The 23,140-nt window shown below is 46.2% G+C and overlaps 2 protein-coding genes across 4 annotated transcripts in view; both read left to right on the top strand.

The window, feature by feature from the left end:
- The window catches only part of LOC310700372 (E3 ubiquitin-protein ligase RNF213-like), a 90,252-nt gene extending 87,997 nt beyond the window's left edge, over nt 1–2,255 (top strand). For both annotated transcript variants that reach the window (XM_083489727.1, XM_083489726.1), the window contains one exon: nt 84–2,255. In XM_083489727.1, coding sequence (XP_083345853.1) covers nt 84–237 — 154 coding nt within the window. In that variant the 3' untranslated portion in view covers nt 238–2,255. The remainder of the gene's footprint in view (nt 1–83) is intronic.
- A 1,796-nt stretch (nt 2,256–4,051) lies between these two features.
- Nucleotides 4,052–22,401, top strand: ENDOV (endonuclease V). Of its 2 annotated transcripts, none has more exons than XM_083490469.1 (9): nt 4,052–4,179; nt 5,676–5,847; nt 6,403–6,537; nt 7,757–7,796; nt 8,722–8,834; nt 9,827–9,895; nt 10,775–10,903; nt 17,475–17,545; nt 21,339–22,401. In XM_083490469.1, the coding sequence occupies exons 1-9, from the start codon at nt 4,118–4,120 to the stop codon at nt 21,367–21,369; spliced, it is 822 nt and encodes a 273-aa protein (XP_083346595.1). In that variant the 5' UTR covers nt 4,052–4,117; the 3' UTR covers nt 21,370–22,401. The 2 variants fall into 2 exon arrangements, with proteins under 2 accessions (XP_083346595.1, XP_083346594.1); XM_083490468.1 differs by having other exon boundaries at nt 17,384–17,545; nt 21,339–22,258.
- Nucleotides 22,402–23,140: the final 739 nt, after the last annotated feature.

Raw genomic sequence — 23,140 nt, 5'->3', positions numbered from 1 at the left:
CTCTTTTTGTGCTCATTAACAGTGCCATGTACTGCAGAATAGCTGATTATACTTTGTGCTCACTCTCTTTCTCTCTTTCCCAGCCTTAAAGAAACACTTGTTTCATACCTCGAAACAAAAGGGAGCAACATACCAGAAGAACTAGAGGATACATTCCCAGAAGAGATCCTGCTCTCCCAGTGTATCGCTGCCTGGAAAGTGGCTGCCACTCTTAAACGAGACCGAAGGCTTGGTTAAATGCAGACACTGTGCTGCTTCCTCTCTTCTTGGCCAAGGCACTTTCTGGAAAAAAAATAAATCCTGGAGAGCAAAGCACTGGATTTAGGTGCTGCTTTTCTTGCACATAGCAAAAACGAAAAGCACCTTTTGGATTAAAAAAAACCCCTTTCATTGCTGAAGGAGTTCCTAATGGAAAGTGTCGCTGCGCGATATTAAGAATAAGCTATAATGTGCAAATCTTAATTTAAGCCATAGAAGCCAAAATAAAAATGCTATTTATCCCCCAGTAGAGCACAAGCCGAAAGATGCAAGCCACATTCAGAGGAAGGCAAAAAGACCTTTTCAGTGGCAAGTTTAGTGGCTAGCAACACAGGTCCTTAAAAAAACAAAGGTATAAATGGTCAGTATGGGGCTATAGAGCAGGGGCTGTGTGTCACCTTTCTGTGGGATGTCTCTTTCCCCTTAAGTCACTCAGGTCGGCAAGATACAAGGAACCAATCCTCTTTCCCTCAGGTTTTTTCTTAGTCTTCCTAAGTGCTACCAAAGCTGCCTTCTCTACTACTAGAGGCATCGTTTGTTTGTAACTTTTATTTTGCCATAGTGTGTCTGTTAGTCTTTGGATCAGGACACCCAAACAAAAATTGTCAAAGCTTGGTCAAGGAAGCTTTCTAGGTGGCTTTCTTAAAGCCATTCAGCAGGCACAGACTCAGAACTAGCTTGTCGGCACTGCCTACACGAGAAGCAGCCAGTCAAGCTTGCCTAACCTGCCTGTTGTTGGCCATTGTGAATAGGTATATTCACTCACTTAGGCAGCCTTCTTCATAGTCACATGAGTGTCAAAATCTGCTTGTTTTGCCGCTGGACCCTTGTATGCATAAACTTGGTTTTCCTTTCTTTGACTTCCACGACTTAGATATTCTATTTGATGTTAGTGCTTTGAATATAACAACTGATTTGCTGCTGATGTTAAATTTGCAACTGTGATCATGATTAACTATGCCGTCTTAATTTCTGTTTGGGCCGAAAAATAGCTCAAGCACATTTCTCTGGTCAGCTTTATGAAGGAAACAGTTTTGAATTTATTGGACCAACTAGGATGCTTTCAAAAATAAGATAGCTATTTTATTTCATTTAAATAATGTTATGTTTAAACTGTTAGCTATATACAGCACATTTAGCAGCTTGAGATGCTGTGCCTCATTAAAACAACAAAAGGAGGAGATTCTGTGAAAGTGATTAAGATTTCTTGAAGGAGGAAGAAAATACCACTTACTCCTGTGTGAACTGGTGCACCATTAATTGAAGGAACTTTTTCAAATTTCTGTTGAACTGTATTCATGTGGATTTTTAAGCATCTTTCCCAAAATATTCTTGTCTTGACAGGCGGATGACAACGACAACCCAAAATATTTTTGGGAGGAATTTCTCAGGGTGAAAGTAAAGTAGTATCTGCCACTGCTGTAAATGATACTAGCCAAGTTCTGCTGGTGCTCTAAATTTTATGTGCTTTATAAATAACAGGGTTCTTAACAGGTAATCATACCACATGTGCTTACACATACTTCAGTTCACTGAACTTTTTCTTAAAGGGCTATCAAAAGCTCATTTCACATATTCTGAGTACTTGCATTTCTGGCCATCTGCATAACTTCCCTAAACTTGACCTGTTCAACATGCATAATCTATTGATAATCTACACTGGGTACTAAATACAGTTTGAGTCACTGCTGATCCAGCTGATCGTTATTTAAGTAGTTACCTTATTACTAGAAAGTTCTGAGTCTGGGGCTGAGTTGCTTAGACTTGATCTATTTCCAAACAAGAATACAATGGACAGGACACAGTGAAGGAACAAAATCCATTATTCTCCTTGTGGATGATGCATTTGGCTGTAATAAAATTAGCACTGTACTGGCAAAACAGTAAACTGTGGCTTTGTTTACGAGTATACTGAGTTGGGGGACCATAACCAACAAATGTTTAAAAATTATTTTGTATTTTTTCCCCTCGTTTTAATAAAAAATGGCTACACAAGACTTGTATTGTGTTTAACTGTCCTGAAATTTTGCTATCATGATGAATTCAGTCTGGAAAGTTGATTGTGTTCCTTGCTACTTACAGCAGATCTCTACTTACACCATTATTTCTTGGGTTGGCAGGGGTGAGGTTTTCTATAAACTTGCAATTCAAAAGCAAATCAGCATAAGCATTTCCCAATTATTAATCAATACGGTAGGTCTGAGATGCTTTTCTACACAGAAGAGGGACATCTCTTCAATACATTATCGGCTGATTATCTGCTCAGCATGAAAATTCTAAATTCAATGACCTAAAGGTTCATTCATTTTGGAGCTGGGTTTGAAAGGCAAGGCAAGATTATAATGATGGGTGCTTTGCTTGTTTTGCAGTGCTAAGGCTTATCATTGCCATCTTTCTTCATGTATAGGGTTTTTGCAGTTGCTCCAGATATTCAACGGATAGTTTCTAGAATGATCAAGCATCTTTTGGAAATAAATTTCATATTGCTGCGTCTAGCATAGTGGTGGGGAACCTGCAGCCTTCCAGTTAGACTTCCCGCTCCCATCCGCCCTGGCTCAGTCTGGGAAGTGTAAAAATATTGAACTGCTACCTTCCCTGTAGGAAGTATGCAATGAGAACTATGTATGTGTGTGTTTCCTTTTGTTTGGGGTTCTCCACCCTACACTTTTGCGAGCGAGGACCCTGTTTTAACAGCTCGTTTTCCTGACAATAAAGATCAGGCTTACTAGCCGCTTTGCTTTATCCTATCTTTGGTTGGTCTCTGTTCATTCTCCGACCGATAGGGAACCTCAGCGATCTCTATATGGGCTCCTTGCATGCACCTTTTGCAAGGGAAAGGAGAAGTTCAATATTTTTACAACAGAAGCTCTGGGCATACACAGTGTTACAAATTTGTGTGTGTGGCAGACAGGAATTCCAGAGGGGCAATCCTGTTAAGGCTGCAGTAGATTGTAATGGGTTGCTTTGAAGCAGGGCCAGATTTAGGTTTGATGAGGCCCTAAGCTACTGAAAGGTAATGGGGCCCTTTATATGTCCAGCTGCCCTTTGTCAACAAATTGTTGCTTTTTTGTGTTGAATTTATGCTATATGGTAATTGATGGACCTAATAGGTATCTAAAGCCATTTGCACATACAGTGGTACCCCTGGTTAAGAACTTAATTCATTCCGGAGGTCCTTTCTTAACCTGAAACTTCCTAACCTGAGGTACCACTTTAGCTAATGGGGCCTCCCACTGCCACGCGATTTCCGTTCTCATCCTGAAGCAAAGTTCTTAACCCAAGGTACTACTTCTGGGTTAGCAGAGTCTGTAACCAGAGGTGCCACTGTATTGCCATGCAACCAGCCCATGCAGAATGTAGGTACCCTATATAAAGAAATGAGCAAACCAGTGATACTTTAGGGAGCAGGCTGTATTACTTACATCATAGGAGCTACACAACACAAAACGCTGTTGCTGGATGTGGGTTTTATTTTATTTGTTTTTTATGTTTTGGAAATGTAAATTTAGGGGTTTTTTCCCCTTTAAATTTTTGTGGGGCCCCAAGCTATACCTTGTTTAGCTTCTACATAAATCCGGCACTGCTTTGAAGTCACTTCAGCGGGGGGGGGGGGAGAACCCCCACCCAATCTCCTTGCCATGCCCTGTATGTATTTTTCCACAACAAAGGTGGCAACCCAATCAGCAGAACTTTCCCTTTCCAACCCTAAGGCGCGCCTTTCCCTATCCCGGGACGCGTGCGCTCCTTTCCATCACTGAACTGCAGTGCAGGGAGAGCGAGCGCCCTTGAATCCGCTCGGTGGGGGCGTGATCAGTGCAGGAGCAGCCCAGGAAGTAGTAAGGCGGGAGGTCCGGCTGGAATGGCGGACAGGGCTGAATCCGAGGCGCGGGTGGCGGAGGAGACGTTGCGCGCCTGGGAACGGTAAACTGCAGCGGAGACGTCAAGTCTGTCTTCCAAGGCGGCAAGCGGGAGCGCGCTATCGCTGGGGGCTGCGGGATTTGCATTGTGCTTTCCGGGCAGCTGAGGCTGCGGCTCGCTCGTGCGCCACCTCCTGGGCTTACTGCTGCAGTCCTTGCTATTTCACAGGCTTACCTAATTGTCTCCCGGCGACGAGCGCGCCACCCGGACTGCTCACGCGCACGTCGTTTTTAGCTCCCTTTTGCATGGTTATAAAATGCCTTTCCTAACGCTGCAGTGCCTCAAGGGACCGTTGCGTTTGGGAGCCAGGAACTAGTCAATGTTTCTCGCCTAGCAGCAACAAAGCACCTTCTCGCCCCGACGAGTAAAAACCTTAACAGCGCGACCAGAAGCCAGCGCCATCGATTCCGAGCGAGGCTGCTTAGGATTTGAGCCTTAGCGCTATCTTTGCTGGTCAATAAACAGCCCACTCCTGCAGTGCAGTCCTACACGTGTCTCATTAGCAGCAGGACCCACTGACTTAAATTGGTCTGATTCCCCAGGCAAATGAATTTAGGATTGCAGGATTAGTGCCTCCTGCTGTTGGGCTGAATAAAAGTTACAAGGTGCCTGATAAGCCTTACCAAAAGAAGTTGGTTGGGTTTGGACCGCTGTGTTTCACAACACTCCGTAGGGCAAAAAGTTCAGGTTACCTAATCTTGCCAGCTTTCCTAAATCTGATACCTTTGGGCTGGATTACAACTCCCATCAAGCCTAGCAATTGGCTGTACTGGCTGGGGGTTGATGGGAATTGGAGTACATCAGCATTGGAGCGCCAAAGGTTTCCCAGCCCTGAATTTGGCTTTGCAGGGTCACTGGTGAGACAGCGGGTGGAGAAACTTTGAAGGATTGACTCCAGATAGTAAATTTACAGTAAAAGGTATGGATATGGATATATTTGAAAGCAGAATGGTTTGTCTGCTTATGTGTTGTTCCAAATGTCAATATGCATTCCCTGAGATGGAAAGCAACAAAAGCAGACCACTGTCTCCCACCATCTCCCTCCCACACAATTAAAAGATAAAGGTATCCTTTAGGCCTTAATTTGTTTGCGCGGGTTGAAGAGAGATGTTCCTGTATTTATGGAAAGACACATGTTGAAGCAAAATGAGTTGGTTTCATAAGCATTCTGGGCCAACAAAGGTCTCCTGTACTGTATATTCTTATTAGTCTGGAGACAGAGAAGATGTTTGAGTTTTTTTAAAAGAGCTAATTTGTATGGTGGAGGCATCGTTGGTGTATACATTTACTGTCCCTACACTATCTCAGGGTTAAACAGATTGTGCAGGATTTCAAAAGGCTACAAAAACCTGCAGAACCTTTGAACCAGAGGCAATCAAGGGATAACTGAGCAATTATGCTTCTATCATACTCTTCCAACACATTGAAAATTGCCTGTTCCTGGCCTGTTCTGGTGCTGGAAACAAACAGATGCTACCTAGTTCTACTATGTTTCATAGTGATCAAGCACAGCTGAAGGCAGATGTAATTGACCAGGACACCCAAGAGTGGCAAAGCAACCCCTCCTTTGCTGGACTGGAGAGAGTTGGAGGAGTGGACCTGTCTTACATCAAAGGAGATGACACAAGTGCCTGTGCTTCACTCGTGGTGCTCAGCTACCCAGACCTTGAGGTAACCATCATAGATCTCCCAGGTTCTAAAGTTGACAACAGAAGAAAGGGCTCTTTGAGTTCTGGTAGAGCTAGCATAGAAAGGATAATAAATGTCAAATGTTACAGTATTCTTAGCTGCTGCCTGAGTAACTTTAAATTAGTAGTTCTGTTTGTTTCCAAGCATTGAAAGGCTGAGGATAAGATTATGGCGGCAGTTCAGGAGTAATTCAACAAGTCACGTGAGTTTGGGGAGTTTCTGCCAAATTATGATTGCTTGATCACTATAGGCCAGACATAGGCAAACTCGGCCCTGCAGATGTTTTGGGACTACAGTTCCCATCATCCCTGACCACTGGTCCTGTTAGCTAGGAATGATGGGAGTTGTACTCCGAAAACATCTGGAGGGCCGAGTTTGCCTCTGCCTGCTATAGACTCTTATGAGGATGCTAAGATGGTGATGTGTGTATATTACTTCACTTGCTTGAGAATGTGGTTAGCCACTCTTGCTCATTCTGATGAGTGAGTTACTCCACAAGGAAATATTTCACTCTGCATTCTCCCTTGATCTCTTTAGGTCCTGTATGAAGACTGTTGCATGGTAGCTGTGAATGCCCCATACGTGGCAGGTTTCCTGGCCTTCAGAGAAGTCCCTTTTCTTGTGGAGGCCCTGCAGCGGCTAGAGCAAAAAGAGCCTGGTCTCAGGCCCCAGGTGTGATATTTCCCGCCCTATTCTCAATCAGACCAAGAGTCCATCTAGACCAGGATATTTTCTTTCCTGCAGTGGCCAAACAGATCCCTCCAACAAGCTCACAAGTAGGGCTAGAAAGCAACAGCCCTCTCCTGCTGTGGCTCCCCAGAAGCTGATATTCTATCATCATCATCATGCCAATTAATTTTTATATTGCTTACATGCTGAAACGTCTTCTAAGCAGGTAGCATACTGGTTCTGAATGTGGAAGGTTCCCTATTAGTATCAGCGGCTGCTTTTCTCTTTCCTTTGTGGGAAATTGCGACTAAGGACATCTTTTCTGCATAACAGTTTAGTGCCAACATCTGCTTCACAGGAGAGCTCACCAGGCTACCAGCCCCACAAGGCATCCGTGCAAAAAAAGAGGGATGCCACCTATGCTTATTTATACGGCATCTATAAATGAATGCAGATTGCTAAATCAGGATTTGTTGCTCCTGATTTAGTCTGTTGCTCTCTATCTTGATTTTATGTGCTCCTGTTTTAATATTTGGTTAAGTTTCCTTTTATATTGCTGAGTTGTTGTAATCTTTTTCTTAAAAAAAAAGTTGCTTTTAGCAACAAGTAAGAATAATAACTTGGATCCAGACTTAATCATGCTTTTGCAATCAACGCAGTGAAATCAGTGGGACTTAAGTGAGCTTTGCTAGATCTGAGTGATGTAGCAGTAGCCAGCCAGGTGCCACTGCCACCCACACCTGTCTGTTTACCTGCTCAGCACATTTCTCCTGCTACACTTCCCATTGAAGCATGTGCAGGGAAGCAAGGAGCTGCTGCATCTCTGAGCGCATGCCGAAGGGATCCAGGGGATCTCTAAAACGGCCTATGTGGAGTCATCCACAACTGCTACAGGAATTCCCTCACAAAAGAGGTAAGACTCGAGAGGAATATTTGGAACCAAGAGGATGGTGAGGCCTGAGGAACAGGCACTCTGCCACATGTTCCTTCTGAACTTGAGGTGAGGGAATTGTGTACATTGCTCACTTCCTACCCCTCAGCTCTACATCCTCAATGAGGCATTCCTGGGGTATGACTCTCTGATTGCATCTCATCTCTTTCAGCATTGGGGGAAGATGGTGTGAATATGTGGGTGCATTCTCTCTCACACACCTACAGTTATTGCAAAAATCTCCCACCCTACATCACCTGTCACTTATGTCCCTCTTTGTGGCTTTTCTAGGTCCTACTCGTAGATGGAAATGGCATTCTCCACCACAGAGGTAAGACTCTTGAATTGGCTTTTTAGTCTAGCAACAATCGGATTTCCCTTCCATATTTGGTTGGTCTGTTGTTGCGCCTGGGAATTCTAGAGATGCCAGCATGGGGAGCTTCTCTCCAGCGCCTGCTCCCATCTTTTACAGTGCCCTTGGGAAAGACGCCCTCAGTTTACACCCTCTCTCACACAAACACCCCACTCAAAGCGGGTAGACCACTTCCTTGACGCGCAGCGTAAATTAATAATGCAGAGTTTTTAAGTGAAAAAATAAGAGCTTTACTGAGTTAAAATAAACTTCTTCATAAACAACATGGTTCCAAACAGTTTGACTGAGATTACATACTGACTCTGCTCACAACTGAGGCAGACTGACTCTGACTGAAATCTTACTGAGAACACAGAGAGAAAAGGGCTGCTACTTATAAGAAGAATGAGTCACATGTCAGAGTGACTCAACAGGTAGCAGTTAGGCCTGAATAACTTTAGTAGGCCCAAATGATTGTGCAGTCCCAGCACATCCCAGCCCGCTTTGCTGCTGCTGCTCTCATGTGTCTTTGTCACATGACATTCCTTGCCACTGCCCCCTCACTCACCCTTTCCCTCTGGAGTCTGGACCCAGTTCTCCCAAAGGCTGCGCTTATCACTGCTTGCATGCTTGAGGAGAGCAGGTGAAGAAGCAGCAGCAAGATGGGAGAGGAGCACCAGTCCCACAACTGGGTGGGGGCCTCCATGGGTACCCTGTTGATGCTGACCCCTGACCCTGGGTCCAGCTCCTTGCAAAGGTTTGTGGGCTTGCCTCTTTTGGCGTGCTTTAGCTTTCCTTTGACAGTTTGGATCTCACACCCTCATAAAGAGACCCACAGCAAGTTGGAAAGCTCTCTCCCTGCCTTCTTTGCTTCAGCGTCTTCTTCCCGCTTTTCCTTCGGCAGGCTTCGGCATTGCCTGCCATCTCGGTGTGCTCACAGGCCTCCCCTGTGTTGGTGTAGCCAAAAACCTCCTGCAAGTTGATGGTCTGGCCAATGATGAGCTGCACAAGGAACAGGTGAGTCCGGGATAGCAATTCTGAGCTCACGTTCCAATTCTCTGGCTCAGTGTAAGGAAGCTTTCTATGAATCGTAGATCAAGTGAGCCTCTTGTAGGAATTGTAGAAGATTTTGCTGGTTTCTCTGCACTGCAGTTGCAGTTCCAACTATGTACACGTGTGTGTGTGTGTGTGTGTGTGTGTGTGTGTGTGTGTGTGTGTGTATTCGTGTATTCCATTAGAAGGGATGCATTGACCAACATGCACTGTGTCAGGGAACCACAGCCAATCTTGGATTCCTGACATGTGTGTGCATAGACATGCATTTGTTGCTTGCACCTGAGAACGGTCTTATGGGTAATTGTAATGCGTTTTACGCATTGTGAAGTGGCCCCCAAAGGGAAGTCACTCCTCTTTGCGTGGCGTGATCCCTGCAAGTGAGAATTCCACCCAGGCTACTCCTGCCCCAGATGCTTCCTTCAGGGACTTGCTGTACAGAGCTGCAGGACTAAACAGATACTAGCAAAAGAAATGCCTGACGAGTGTGATCCCAACCTCTTTTTCTTTTTTTTAATTGTCTCCACTTACAATTCATAGACTTTTTCACAGTTCGTTTACATTTATTGAGAGACAGTTTTGTCATCGACATCTTGCAGTTGGGGGTGGGGGAAAGCAATAGGTGGGGAGAGAAATGGGGGTATTGTTCTTTCATTCTGTTGCCTATGGTTAGTGTAGGGATTTGTAGTGTAGGGATTTGTGTGGGTAGGTCCTTCGTTTACATATATATTTATTTTTATTGATAAGGCAAGAGATTAGGGGTCCTGAGCTTGGTTGCTTGCATTCAGTTGCTTGCAGTGTGGCTTGTTTGTATGTATGTGTAGGAAGTGAGGGGGGATATTAGGTTGTTGGATCCCAACCTCTTAAAGCAGAAGGAATTCTAGGAAGTCACTTTACGATCAAGTTTATAAACCCCATGGACTCATTTTAGCTGCAACAAACCTATTGTATTCTAGATCCAAGACCTTCAGGCAGGAGGAGACACATTCCCCCTATTGAGTACTTCAGGGAAAATCTTGGGTATGGTAAGTACTGGGGTGCAGAGTGGAGCACTGTTGATAGTGAGCAGAGTAGGAAGCACTGAGCCCCTGCCAAGGGCGTCATCAGGTAGATGGGGAGTAGGCCCTGGTGGATGTTGGCAAACACTCCTGGGGGGGATGGCAGACCCCCAGTACCTCCGAGCATCTCCCAGTAGGCACGTCTCTGGAATGGCATGTCCCTTCACTCCAGAGTGCCCCTCTGCGACACTTCTCATATGAAAAGTGCACACAAGTCTTCTGGCATCACACAGCAAGAAGATAGAAACATTCGTAGATCTAAACTATGTTTTACTCACAATATATACAGAGAATCCATAATCGCGTCTGTGTTCTCCAAACTCTGGCAGAAACAGAAAGCATACAGCAAAAGCGAAAGTACAGTCCAATAACACTCTCAGACGGAAGAGATAAGACAGTCTTCCGTTCCCACACCCTTCTCAGACATCTCATGTGATTTATACTAATCACATTAGCCAGCATTGGCTACATAAAATCATAACAGTGAATCCTTTGCCTGTACTTGAACCAGGCAGAGGGCCTTCCCGGTAGTGGCACCCTCCCTGAGGAACGCCCTCCCATCAGAGGTCAAGGAGATAAAGAACTACACAACTTTTAGAAGACATCTGAAGGCAGCACTGTATCAGGAAGTTTTTTATGTTTGATTTTTTTAAAAAAGTATTTTGGTGGAAGCAAAATAAAACCCAGCCAGATGGGTAGGGCATAGATTATAAAACGATGATGATGATGATGCTCCTCCATCTGGCAACAACGAGCCCTGAACTGGCTCCAGTTGCTTTGGCGTTTGCACCCAACTTGTTGTCACTTATACCATCTTTTGTTCATTTGTTTTTAAATCTGCCCTAGGCTTTGCGCAGCTATGCCAAGAGCACCAAACCCGTGTACGTCTCTGTGGGCCACAAAATGAGCCTTCTGTCTGCTGTGCGGTTAGTGCACTCCTGCTGCAGGTATCGGGTTCCTGAGCCCATCCGGCAGGTGAGAACAGGATTTCAGGTGGAAGGGTGGTGCTGGCAGCCTCAGACCAAGGGACCAGCTGATCTGCCAATTTGCCGCGTCAGTTGTAGGCTAATGCTTCGAGTGGTGGTTGACCTGATGGCTGCTAGAAGGTTGCAAACATGGCGATGACCATCGTCCTGTTGTTTGTCCTCAGTGTCTTGTGTTCTTACGTCCTGTATATGCGAAGGCTCCAGTTTAGGTATCTTGGCTGGTGATAGCCATCGAAGATCTGTCCTCCATGACAGGGGATGGTAGCCTGCTGGTTTTGGCCTAAATTGCCAAAGCACTCAGAACTTGGGCAAGAGCAATCTGTCTCTTCTTTAGCAGGTTTAGCAGAGAGACAGAGAGGGATGGGGTGGCAGACATAAGGAGTGGCATGGCAACCCAGCCAGATGGGCAGGGGGATAAATTATAAAATTGTTGTTGTTGTTATGGACCACTTTTAGCTCTGGCCCCATCCACTGCTGACTACTACCCTGCCCACTCCTGGCATGTGACCACCAGCAAATTACACCTCTCACGGCCGCCGGCCACCTGCCAGCTAGCCAGCCTCTGGGCCCTGGGCCATCTAAGGGGAGGGTCTTCCTGGCTAACACAGAGTGTAATCCTCTGCTCAGCTGATTATTCCTGTTTAAGTAACTTGCTGCCACCAGGTAAAGCAGGGGAACTTTTTCTTTCTATCTTTTTTTTTACAACACTGCCTTAAACTTACAAGGCTGCCTTAAATCAGGCTTAAACTCTCCCCCGGGGTCTCCCTGAAACTTCTCAAGGTACTGCAAAGTTTATGGCTCCCAGGTAGGAAGGTGTTTGCAATCATCTTAGACATCCCCCCCCCCCAGGTTTATGAAAAAGCAAAAGGAAATGACTAAGATTGGATGGAAAAAATATGGTGTTTTAAAGAAAAGGTATTACAAGAAAAAGTTACAGAAAAGCAATATATTCCCCAATGGAGCAAAATATCAAAATAGATTAAAATGTGATCCTCTTTTCCTCTTCTCTCATTGCATGCACTAGAGCTGGTTCTCACTTATTCTCACAAAGCCTTTTCTTATCACACTGAGACCCACCTTGGTCTGCCCACCTCCAAACTACAGTGGTACCTAGGGTTACAAACACTTCAGGTTACAGACACTTCAGGTTACAGACTCCGCTAACCTCAGGTTAAGAACTTTACCTCAGGATGAGAACAGAAATCGCGTGGCGGCAGCGGGAGGCCCCAATAGCTAAAGTGGTACCTCAGGTTAGGAACAGTTTCAGGTTAAGAACGGACCTCCGAAACGAATTAAGTTCTTAACCCAAGGTACCACTGTATTCTAAATGCTTAAAAAAAACAAAAAAACTTTGTTTACCTGCCCCCACTTTATATCTTCAGTTCCTCCTGTCAGGCTGCACAAGTTCACCTTCTAATCCCCAACTGGATGTATGAGATAGTATACAGCATTTCATAAAAGCAAGGCTCAATTCCTTCACAACCTTCAAGGTGGGGAATCGCCGACCCATAAGCCAAATTGGACCTGCCGAAGCTCCCCATTTTGTTTTGTGAGGCCGTTTTAGCTAAGCCATGCCCATGCATGCATTACATATGACATGGGCCAGATCCAGCACTCCAGCCATTACATCACACCAGCTGTTCCTTTTGCTTTCCAAGCACGTATGTGCATGCCCTTTTATGAGGTAAAAATCGTAAAAAAGCTCAACAACTTCAATCCTAAAATCTCAACAACTTTGGTTGGCCCTCTGGTTGGCCCTCATGGACTTTCACTTTATCAAATCTGGCCCTCTTTAAAAAAAGTTTGGACACCACTGTCCTAGCCAATGACATTTTCTCCTGTCACCCCTCTGTCAATCATGCCACTGCATAAGGGGAGCAATTTGCTTTTACTGAGAAAACTATAGAGTGCCCAACTATAGGTGGATGAAGTCTCCCATCCGAATTTCATGCCTGGGTGTTCCTGGAGTGCAGGATTTGATATCACTGCATGATATATTACTGCCTACGATGCAGGTGGAGGTTGCCCACAAATAACTGGCAAACCTGCACATCAGCAGACTTAAATGGCAAACAATAAAAGGAGTAGGCTAAATTGTCCACCTCCTTCCTAAGGCCTCTCTTTTCTTGACATGGAAATACCTTGCCAGCTGCAGCCCCTTTGAGAGGCTGTGCGCTGGCTGGCTGGCTGGCTGAATAGCTCTAGCGGCATTGCTCACATCACTAGACTGCGGTGCTGCCTCCGGCTCAGGACCCTGCAAGAGGGTCTGCAGAAGCTACCAGTTGAGAATGCAGCCAGAAGGTGGCAGTGCTAGACCACCTTTCTTAACCTAGAGGCTGCCTTTGAGCAGCGGGAGATTGTAGAGTGGTGTGTGGGCAATCAGACATGCCAATAGCCTGTGCCTTTGCTGACTGCAAGGTAGGAAAAAGTTCAGGAGAAGCGGCTTTTCCCTTCTCTGTAGCAGGGCCCAGCTACCAAAACCGCAGGGAACGTTTCTTAGTTGGCGGAGTGTGCGTAGTTGGGGCTCCCTCTTGATCTGTGGTTGCTTCGCACGAACCTGCACATGCTCATCATTTATTGGCTACAGCATTGCCTAAGAAGCCATAATAGTTCAAGCATCAGAGGGAGGGAGGGAACGAGAGGGAGGGAGAAAAATGCTTGTGCTGCACCACATCAGCATAAACACAAGGCCTTTCGGTGTGATCGGTTTGCGTTTCCAAGTCACCAAGTGTTCAGTGATCCAAGGTTTTGTGTGCGCTTGAAAATGGAGCTCATTCCAATGTATATTTGAAAAGAAAAACTGCTCCAGTGCTTCTGTTTGATTGCTGCAGCGTGCCCCACATCTCACAACCCTCTAGTCATGGTGGGCTGCTTCACCCCTACCCCTGCTCTCACTGCTACACGGGAGAAAGTCCCCTGTCCAAAAAAGGGCAGGAGGAAAGCTTGCTGTGTAATTTTAGGCCCTTCTTTCCATGCTTCCTAGCACTGGAATGAAACAGATTCCAGTCCAGTGGCAACAGAACTTCCATGCTCCACAGTCTCCAACCATGCCCTGGGCTGATATGCCCAAATCTCTTCCCAAAATACTCCCGGCATAACCTCCAGCCCCTAATGCTGCTGCTGCAGCTAGTCTATTCCAAAAATAGGTGTGATCTGGGGGGATTATTAAGGCAACATGATCCATCTTATTGATTAGCCTCTTGGTTTAATAAGCCGGGTTAAGCTGACTCTTAGCACAGTGCTAGGAGTGAAGACTGGCAAGACTTTTTTTGCAATATAAAAGGACACTTAATGATGCATCAGATAAACTTGCTTTGGGAGTGTCTCCCAAACCCAGGCTACCAAAAGTGAAATGAAGGTAGCTCTTGATGCTGCTACCAGTTAGTGTAACACTTGATAAACTAGAAATGAAATGCCCCATGTTCTATTGAAATATACTGGAATGCATTTAAATCCCCTGGTTATGAACCCATTTGGGCCACTAGGGACTGGAAGTCCCTGGTCGTGAATTTCATTGCAAAGCCAACTTTTTAATCAAAGAAGCAGAGTTATTTGTCAGCTGGGTGTAAGATAAGAGAAATTCATCCAGTGAAGCAGTTCCACCTAGAGCCATTTTCCATTTTCACTCCAAATGGATGGATTTATTTTGGAAGAACAGGGTGGCTTTTAGCTTCTACTGTAGCATACAACACAACTTACTTGTTTGAGCCATCTAGATTCCCCTGTCCCAAAGGGAATTCTGGTATGGAGCTGAATGATGGGGACTAATGAAAAGTGTAGGAGAAGGAGTCTCAAAGTTTGTCATAATGAACCTTCCCAATGTTGAGAGATGCTGGTAGCTGGCAGGCATTGAAAAGCAGCACATTGCGAAATTCCCCTAATCTAACTCTTATTAAATGTACCGTCTCAGTATGGACCTGACAAGCTCTAATGGAGCAGTGAGACCTAAGAAGCAATTGGGCTGAGGGCCTGATACAATCAGCCATGTCATTTTTGACCACAGTTCCCATTGCATACAAAGACTAACGCTGCCTCTGTATGTAAGCTTCTCTCTCTTCAAAGGCATTAGTTGAGCTGCAGTGGTATTAAAGAATATTAGCCAGTTATAGGGGGAGAAGAGGAAATCTTTATTTTTAGCATTCCCCAGTGAAAGTGGGGGGGCAGCTTTGCCTTGGGCAAAAGAGGAGAAGAGGCTTGAGGGTGTGCAGGACAACTGTGTAGCTACATGGAGGAGAGGGAAAGATGCCTAGCTGGGGGACAGGAGGAGCCGTCTCTGCAGAGGGCAAGGAGCCTGGCTGCTGGGGTCCCCCAATTGCCAAGGCGATGGGAGGGAGACTCTACCAGGGACACTTTAATAGGAGCAGCTGCACTATGTTTGGGGGAGAAGAAGGACAACGGCTGAATGCCATGTATTGGTTTGAAATAGTTAACGAAAACCAGTGGTTAACAACAACTGAAAGAAAGTTAACCTGTCCAAATATGGGCAAACCAACTTTGTCCTGCGGAGTGCTGCAGAAACTCAATCCCAAGTGATAGGGGTTGGGGAGGCAGATTATTCTGTGATATTTGGGAAGCCTGGAAGATGGTGAAACTGGGTATTGGCTTGTACATCAGGCCTAAGCATTGCAAATGGAGCCCTTCCCTTGCTGCCTCCATGGATTCAGTTTACAACATGCAGGCTTGGGAGATCTAGGGCATGCATGGGGTATATTGTGCCCCAGGCCTTCTGCTTGCTAATGGCACGAAATGAGACCTTCCTCAGATAACTCTGTAGGCATGGCAGGGAGAGTCTGAGCTGTACCATGCAAGTTACAATAGGTAGCTCTAAGCCCTGGCAAAGGCCAATGGCAATTCAGAGGGGCTGGAGACTTGTGTGCAGGCCTAAGGTGGCCTGGTGAGATCTGTTCTGAATCCTGGCTGGCCAACCACAGGAAATGATAAACCCTCCACCCCATTCTCAGCCCTGGCACAGGGACTATCTCAAATGACTGCTGGTCAAACACACCAAGTCTTTGCCCCAAGTGGTGTGAGAAGTGGTCAGAAATTGGGAAGGGTGGGTTGTGGGACGTCTTTATTGTCTACCATCTGGTGAGCTCTGAGTTAGTGGCAGCAATTTCCCCCGCAAGGGTGATGAGCCCATTCAGATGGTTCATCCTTGGAGATTTATTGGACCTCATGGGTTCCTAAATCTTTCCGATGAGGAAAGCTGATGATCCCGTTGCAGCCCTGGTCTTGCTGTCAGATATATTTGTTTTTAAAAGCATTGCTGTAATTATTGACATTATTTTATTGTATACACCACTTAAATATTTTTCTAAGTAAGCAATCTATAATCCCCCCCCCATATATATATATATCAATAAACCCAGCCAGACCACAAATCCGCCACCAAGTATTGGCTTGTTCTAGAATTAGGAAGTTATTCCCCTGGGAAGCCTAGTGAAATATGTTTCCCAAGGAAGCATGTGACAACCCGTGATGAGAATTTTGTCCCACTGGCTCTCTGTTATTTCACTCAGCTCAGCCATTTTGGCAGCATGCGCCTGCTCACATCACTTCATTCTGAACACTGAAGTGGCACACCTGCTGTTTGAGCCGGCGAATCAGTCAAAAACTCTCACATACATACATGCACATGCTCACATACAATATATTCATAGCCTAGAAGTAACTGCTTGAATCGCCTTTGGGAAATCTCTAACCTGCTGAACAAGTCATAGGTATAGAAGACCGTTTTCTCCAAGTTATTCAGAAGGCACTTCCCATTGAATCAAGTCATGGATTAGGGAAGGCTCACAGCAGCTCATGCCTGCAGAGTACATTCTGGGCATTGTTGTTGTTTAGTCGTTTAGTCGTGTCTGACTCTTCGTGACCCCATGGACCAGAGCACGCCAGGCACTCCTGTCTTCCACAGCCTCCCACAGTTTGGTCCAACTCGTGCTGGTAGCTTTGAGAACACTATCCAATCATCTTGTCCTCTGTCATCCCCTTCTCCTTGTGCCCTCCATCTTTCCCAACATCAGGGTCTTCTGCATTCTGTGCGTGCAGAAGGTCAAATCCCCATCATTTTAACTTTTAGAAGGGGTCAGGTCAGAAGTGACAATGAGAAAGATGGCTTCCAGAGTGGAAACACCCAAGGCTAAGTGGGCGCAGGGTAGCCTGACCCTTCTACAAGGCCTCTGGATTTGTTCCTTGATTTCAATGCCCGTTCTATAATAATAATAATAAAAAAATGGCACCCATGGCTGTAGACGGGTGCCAGGGATGTGTTTTGCTGCCTAATTACTTGAGCCAGATTGGAGCGTAGCCTGGAATTAATATGGAGTCCTTGTGGTGAGTTGTTGGGTGAGAGGTCAGTCCAGAAAATGTTCCTCAGATGGTTGGCCTAAGCATGGGCAGGACTGGGCTTTGGGCGTTTCTTCTTCCTTGTTTATTGGGTGTTATTAATTCCCTCTCGTCCTACCACAAGCTCCTCAGATACAACCGCAGACATCAGCCAGCCAAAACAAACTGTGTGTGTGTGTGTGTCCCCCCGGTTCTGTTTTCTGCCCTGATTCCAGGCCGACATAAGATCCAGAGAGTACATCCGGAAACATTTGGAAGCCGTCTCTGCATCACCTCAGCCAGAGAGGTAGGTGTGGGCGATTGGGTGGGATGCGTGGCCGCGCATCCCCTTCGGGCAATCTGCTTTTTTAATGCTCTTCGGTAATGGCATTAAAGGGACAGCTAGGGTAACTTGGCAAGGTGAAATGACCGCAGGGCCCACACAGCCTCCGGGAGCAGGCTATTTCCAGCAAAGCACCATGTTGCGTCGTGTGTTCTCTGGGGAATCACGTGGCTGGGCATGGCAGAAATGCGTTTGGTTCGCATTTGCCTTCAGAAGGTCACAGGATTTGCTGTCCTTTGAGCAAATGCAACAGAAGCTGGTGGTGGTATTGCAGAAAAATGCAAGTCCTGAAACGGATGGGGTAGGCAGAAGGTAGACGTCTGGGTGCTCTGCAGTAGATTTACCAACAGTTTCTTTCCCAATTCTCACTTCTTCTACAATCGCAACAGCAAAAATGCTTCGCACAACCTGCCCTTATGAGTTAGGCTACTGAAAAGATGAAGAAAGCTTGGGGAGAAAGTGGATTTTTGTGTGTCGGGATTGTGTAGCTCAGTTTCTGGCACAGTGAAAACCAATTCTTGGGCTGAGCGTGAGCTCTGCACTACCCTGTTCCCTGGTTTTCTGTTGCCACTATGTTGAACCCACTTTCAGTTGGTTCTTGTTACGAAACCAAAGTTGATCCTGCAAGCCTGGAGGTTGCCCATTCCAGTTCAGAGTTGCAGGACTCTGGCTGCTCTGGGCATTGAGACTGCTGCATCTTCTATGCTGTGTTAAATCCACAGTCACCCAGGTGATGTTTTGCTCCTACAAACCAACCCACGTCACTCCGGCTTGCAGCCAGGGCAGATTTGCTCTGTTCGGAGGGGGAGGCTGGCGTTTAGGAGGATAGTTGATGAGGAAAGGGATTAATCTCTGAATGGTGCAGCAGAACTTTAAAAAAGCATTTGACCTAGCGTGGTGGGGAGGGGCAGATTAGGTGCTGTGGATCAGGCGGCAAAATGTTTTGGCCTGGCCCTGTTTGCCACTCTGCCCCAAACCCTGCTTTCATTCCAATTCATTTCTGCTTCATTCCAGATCTGCAATCCAAATGTGATGCTATGTCCAAATAATAAACCAGAATCCGTTTTTTTTTTTAATGCTGTCCTTATTATTGTCCTTTCGCCGCACTTATGACCTGCCTTTTATCTGTAGTGGCTTCATTTTCAGCCCCTAGTCTCATTTTCAGCCTAGAATGTCCACTGACCCTGGGACCACCTCCATTCATAATACGCAAGCCCTGCCTTAGAGGTTAAAGGCAGCCAGGGAAGCTGTTTTGGAGATGCTTCCCCTCCGTAATCTGACAGTTGCCTTCAGGCTGAAGCTCTTGGAGGAGCAGGGATCGTAATCTTGGCAGGGAGGGAGTGATAGGTGTTTTAAGTGAGTGCAAGTGTCAACCCCCCTGAAAGGCTATTAGCATTTATCTGAAGGCGGGATAATGGAAGAGGTGAAGATGAGGCAGGCCAAGTCCCTCTGCAGAGAGCTGGCAAATTGCCCTCCTACCCTTTGGAGCCTGATGCATGCAGGATTCTGCATTCGTTCAGGGCACTGGGGTTTGAGAACCATCTGCCACCATCCCAGCTGTTGTTGTCTCTGTTCAGCTCAAGGGGTGCTGAGTGCAGGATACACCCCCAGCATGCGCTGCCCCAGGCCAAGGCTCTTGTGCCCTCCCGTCCCATGCTGCTCCTGCTTTTTATGATACGCCTAGTTGTGTTTGCATGTTTGTGTGTGTGCATGTGCTGGGAGTGTTTACCAGGGCTGCAAGTTTTTAACAGGTTTGCGTTGCTCAGTGTAACCCCCAAATGGCGCTGTGCTTGATCTATTCTAGATTCAGGAAAGGTACATGAATTCTGAATTTATTGTTATTCACATTTTATACTGTATTTTATGCTGTTTTTTGTTGCATCAATTAAGTGTTTTAAAGTTGTTGTTAGCCGCCCTGAGCCCGGTTTTTGAACTGGGAAGGGCAGGGTACAAATACAAAATTATTATTATTTATTATTATGAGCGGTGGATTCTCTCCACCCCCAGATCATGGATTCCTCGGTGCTTTTGGTTCTATGCTCCTTTTACACATTCTAGCCTAAAAAGGGAAAGACACTCAGATGTAGGTGCTTATTCTGCCCACACCTTCCAAAAGGTACAAGCTATTTTGATGCCTTGAATTTCACCTCTTTCTTGCTGCTGTTTGCCCCGGTCATAGGTTTCCAACGAGGCTCACACTGCAGGGTCAGAGCTGGGCAGCAGCACACGTTCGCGATGGAAATCCAGTTCCAACCAAGAAAAATATCGCATGCCATCTCTGCTTAGGCCCTGATTTCTCTAGTGCCCGGGAGGGTGTGGGTATACAGTTCCAGGGCTTCTGTTCTGCACAATTCCGATATGTTAGGGACACCCACCATCAAAGGCACACTGCCCTATGGCTGATCTTGTGGGGGCTACATCTCAGAAGTGGGAATGGCTTAAATGCAAAAGGCCACAAACGAGGCCTGCAGTTCTCAAGGCTGCCTTCCGGGAGCCTTTACCGTCAACTATTCCACGATGTCTTAAATCATGCCTTATCATTCATTATTGATTATTCAGTTCAGGAAAAAACAGATTAATTTTTTATTGAAGGACAAGTAGGGGTGGGGGTGGGGAGGGCGCAGTGTCCTGGGGAATCACAAAAAGCTTTTTAGATCATGGTGTCGCAGCAGGAGGCCAGTAAGGAAAAACGTCCTTCATTGTGTGTGCTTTTTTCAAAATTAAAAAATATATATTGGCTGGGTCAAATGTGGCAGGTTGTGGGGTCTGCAAAAAAAACTCTTAGCATCAAAGCAGGGGACCTTCAAGAGCAATGTGTGTGTGTGTTTAAACAGGGTTGAGGAACATTTTTCAGTCTGAGGGCCACATTCGCTTCTGGGCAACTTTCCAAGGGCCGTCCGTATCCCTGTGATAGGTTGGACTTGAGAGAAAAATGAGGAAATGTAAATTTTACCCTGGTGCATTAGGCTTGTTTCTACACACACACACCCTTCTCTATCCCCCGTCCAGACAAGGAAGAGATACTAACAGAGTTCTAGTATTTATTTTAGCGGGAGTACGAAGCAGGACAAGGGAGAAGTAGAGTTCTGAGGGATAGCTAGAGAGGCCTAGCGGGCCGCAAATGCCTGCCGCCATTTTAAAAGATGGGCGCATTGAGAAGGGACCCAGAAAAAACATTTGCAGTCATGGACTCATAGTGGGGGACTCATGCACGCATAGAGAAAATAAATAATGCTTAAAAAAATAAAAAATACAACTTTGTGGTAGTGAGTTTTGTGAGGGGGCAGGGCAGCCTACGGCCTGCAGGGCCTAGCTTAGCCACTCCTTGTCTAGTATGAGCTGTGCCAAATTGCAAGGCCTGAGTCCCGCCCCCGCCCCCCCCCCCAGTGGAGGTTGGTGTTGAGGGCACTTTTCTTTAGCAAGCCAGTTCACTTTGACTGAGAAGTCCTACTGCATTTTGAGGGGCTTTACTAGAAAGTAAATGAGCTGAGGATTGCCGCTTCTGTTCCTCCAGGTATCACAGCAGCCGCCTACAAATACAGAAACCTGTGACTGTAGGAACTGTTCCCATCAATAAGTAATCTCCAAATAGTGGCTTTTGTTGAGATACTGAAAATGTTACACAAATTGGCTAATTAATTAGCTAACGGCAAGGCTGTTGATGAGAATTTTTTTTAAAAAAAACCTCTAATTTGTTTGGCAGCTGTGGAAGTGTTCGTTCTTTCCCCCTCTTTTTAATACCTCCTCTCCTCTCTAGGATGAGTGAAGACACAGACTCTGAACATTAATGCAGCATTGAGGATGTTCTTTGAAACCTCTTGGTCCGGGACAAGTGACACAACGACCTCCCAGCTGCTCTGTTACTTCTGTTGACTCCCCTGTGCAGACGTTCAGCAGAAGGAACAATGGAGCTTCAGTGCCACCAACATCGTGGCCCTGATCCCCCAGTCGTACAGCTGGGGCAATCTCGGGGCTGCTTCTCACCTTTGGTAGCAGGAAAAACTCTGTTGGTTACCAGAGCCCGGACTAGATGCAATGTTAGTTGCACAAAGAAGAAAATGTACACAGCACTACTGCTGGGAACAGGTAAAAGTTCAAATCTGTGTGTCGGGGCAATGGGAACAGCATTTGTGGGGACCCTGGGAGTGAAGTGTAACTCTTTCCTTGCCTACCAGAGTCCCACCTCTTCCCCAAAGCTGCTATTTGCATTTCGGAGGAAGGGCTTATTTACACTTCCACTTCTCCTGTGCCTAGAAAGCAGTTTTGCACTTGACCTTTGTCCTGCAGCTTTCCCCTGAAAAACGCACTCTTTGGTGCTAAATCAGAACAAACAGCAAACCTAGTTGTGATTAGCCTCAGGTTCCCACTGGCACTAATAGAAATGCAAATAGTTATATAGGAGAAGCAGGTCTTCTCGGAACCACAACAGAGTTCAGGTCCCCTTCCTCCTCATGGTCTTGAGGCTGCTCCCTCTTCCCTGCGGGCAAATTGCATTCACACAACTTGCATCGCCTCTAGTTCAGCCCTTGATTGGGAAACTGCATTCTACCCCGGTTGCTCTCAATAAAAATTTGGGCAGGTCCATATATTACATTTTTCTATGCACACATTTAGAGAGTATTGTCTTAAGCTTGCAATGTGTGAAGAAGAAGCCCCAAGTCCTGCTGTGAAAGGAGTGGAAACCTGTGCCTGTGCCTGTCTGTCTTCTTTCCTGACACAGCCACACATAGGTCAGGAAGAAAGCATTGCTTCTGTTTGTAAGATCTTAGTCATATTTGAGATCTTCCAAGTGCCGAAAATAAACCTTTGTTGGTAATCTCTGAACGATTGTATTTCCCACACACATGCACACACATGTGCGGTTTGCCAACAAGGAGGCGTCCGAGAACCTGTGCTCAATTCTACAGCAAGAAACCAGACTGAGTAGGGCTGCTAATGGGGAAATAATACGGCAAGGAATGGGAATTCCAAGGGAAGGGATTCCATTAAAGGCTGTGAGTTTAGCCAAGCAATATGGCTCAACTCATTTGGGCAGTGTTCTCTCTCTTTCTCTCCTCTCCCCCCACCTCCCGCCCTTTTGCTTGAGCTTTTCTAGCGACATCAAGTCACTCAGCCTCCTGGCTCATTCTGCTCTCCGCTCTGCCGTGATCGTTTCTGCCACTTTCACACCTCCCTTGGGAGCAGATGCTGAATCCCCAACTCCTGATGGTCCCAGCAGATGGATAGTGAGAGGACTCTGTGTATCCCGTGGGTGGGTGTAGCTTGAGGAAGCCAACAATCTGCCTCCTTGTTTTGTAGGAGGCCTGGGCGACGCTCAGGCTGCAGAATCTTGCCGGGTGCCTCAGTTAAGCAGCCTTTACTTAGCCCACAAGGGTGACAGTGTTTTGCCTTTGAGAGTTGGGCTTGCAATGGCCAGCAGCGTCTTATGGCAGCCAGAACTGGAAAAAGGAGATTCATGATGCCTTGGTCACATGCTCTGGTCTGGCATCGTATTAGCGGGAGCCTGACCAGGAAACTCCATGAAATGCATCAGACCTATGAGGGTTTTTTTAATATAAA

The sequence above is a fragment of the Podarcis liolepis genome (genome assembly GCF_965112155.1).
Source record: "Podarcis liolepis genome assembly, chromosome: 2".
Classification (NCBI taxonomy): Eukaryota; Metazoa; Chordata; class Lepidosauria; order Squamata; family Lacertidae; genus Podarcis; species Podarcis liolepis.
The sequence above is the reverse complement of the archived record's forward strand: the minus strand, read 5'-3'. Positions and strand labels throughout refer to the sequence as shown.

Coding starts and splice junctions, on each gene's coding strand:
- ENDOV (XM_083490468.1), top strand. CDS start 4,118: ATGGCGGACAGGGCTGAATCCGAGGCGCGGGTGGCGGAGGAGACGTTG. Junction 5,848..6,402: donor TCAGCTACCCAGACCTTGAG/GTAACCATCATA, acceptor TGATCTCTTTAG/GTCCTGTATGAAGACTGTTG. Junction 10,904..17,383: donor TTCCTGAGCCCATCCGGCAG/GTGAGAACAGGA, acceptor TCCTACCACAAG/CTCCTCAGATACAACCGCAG.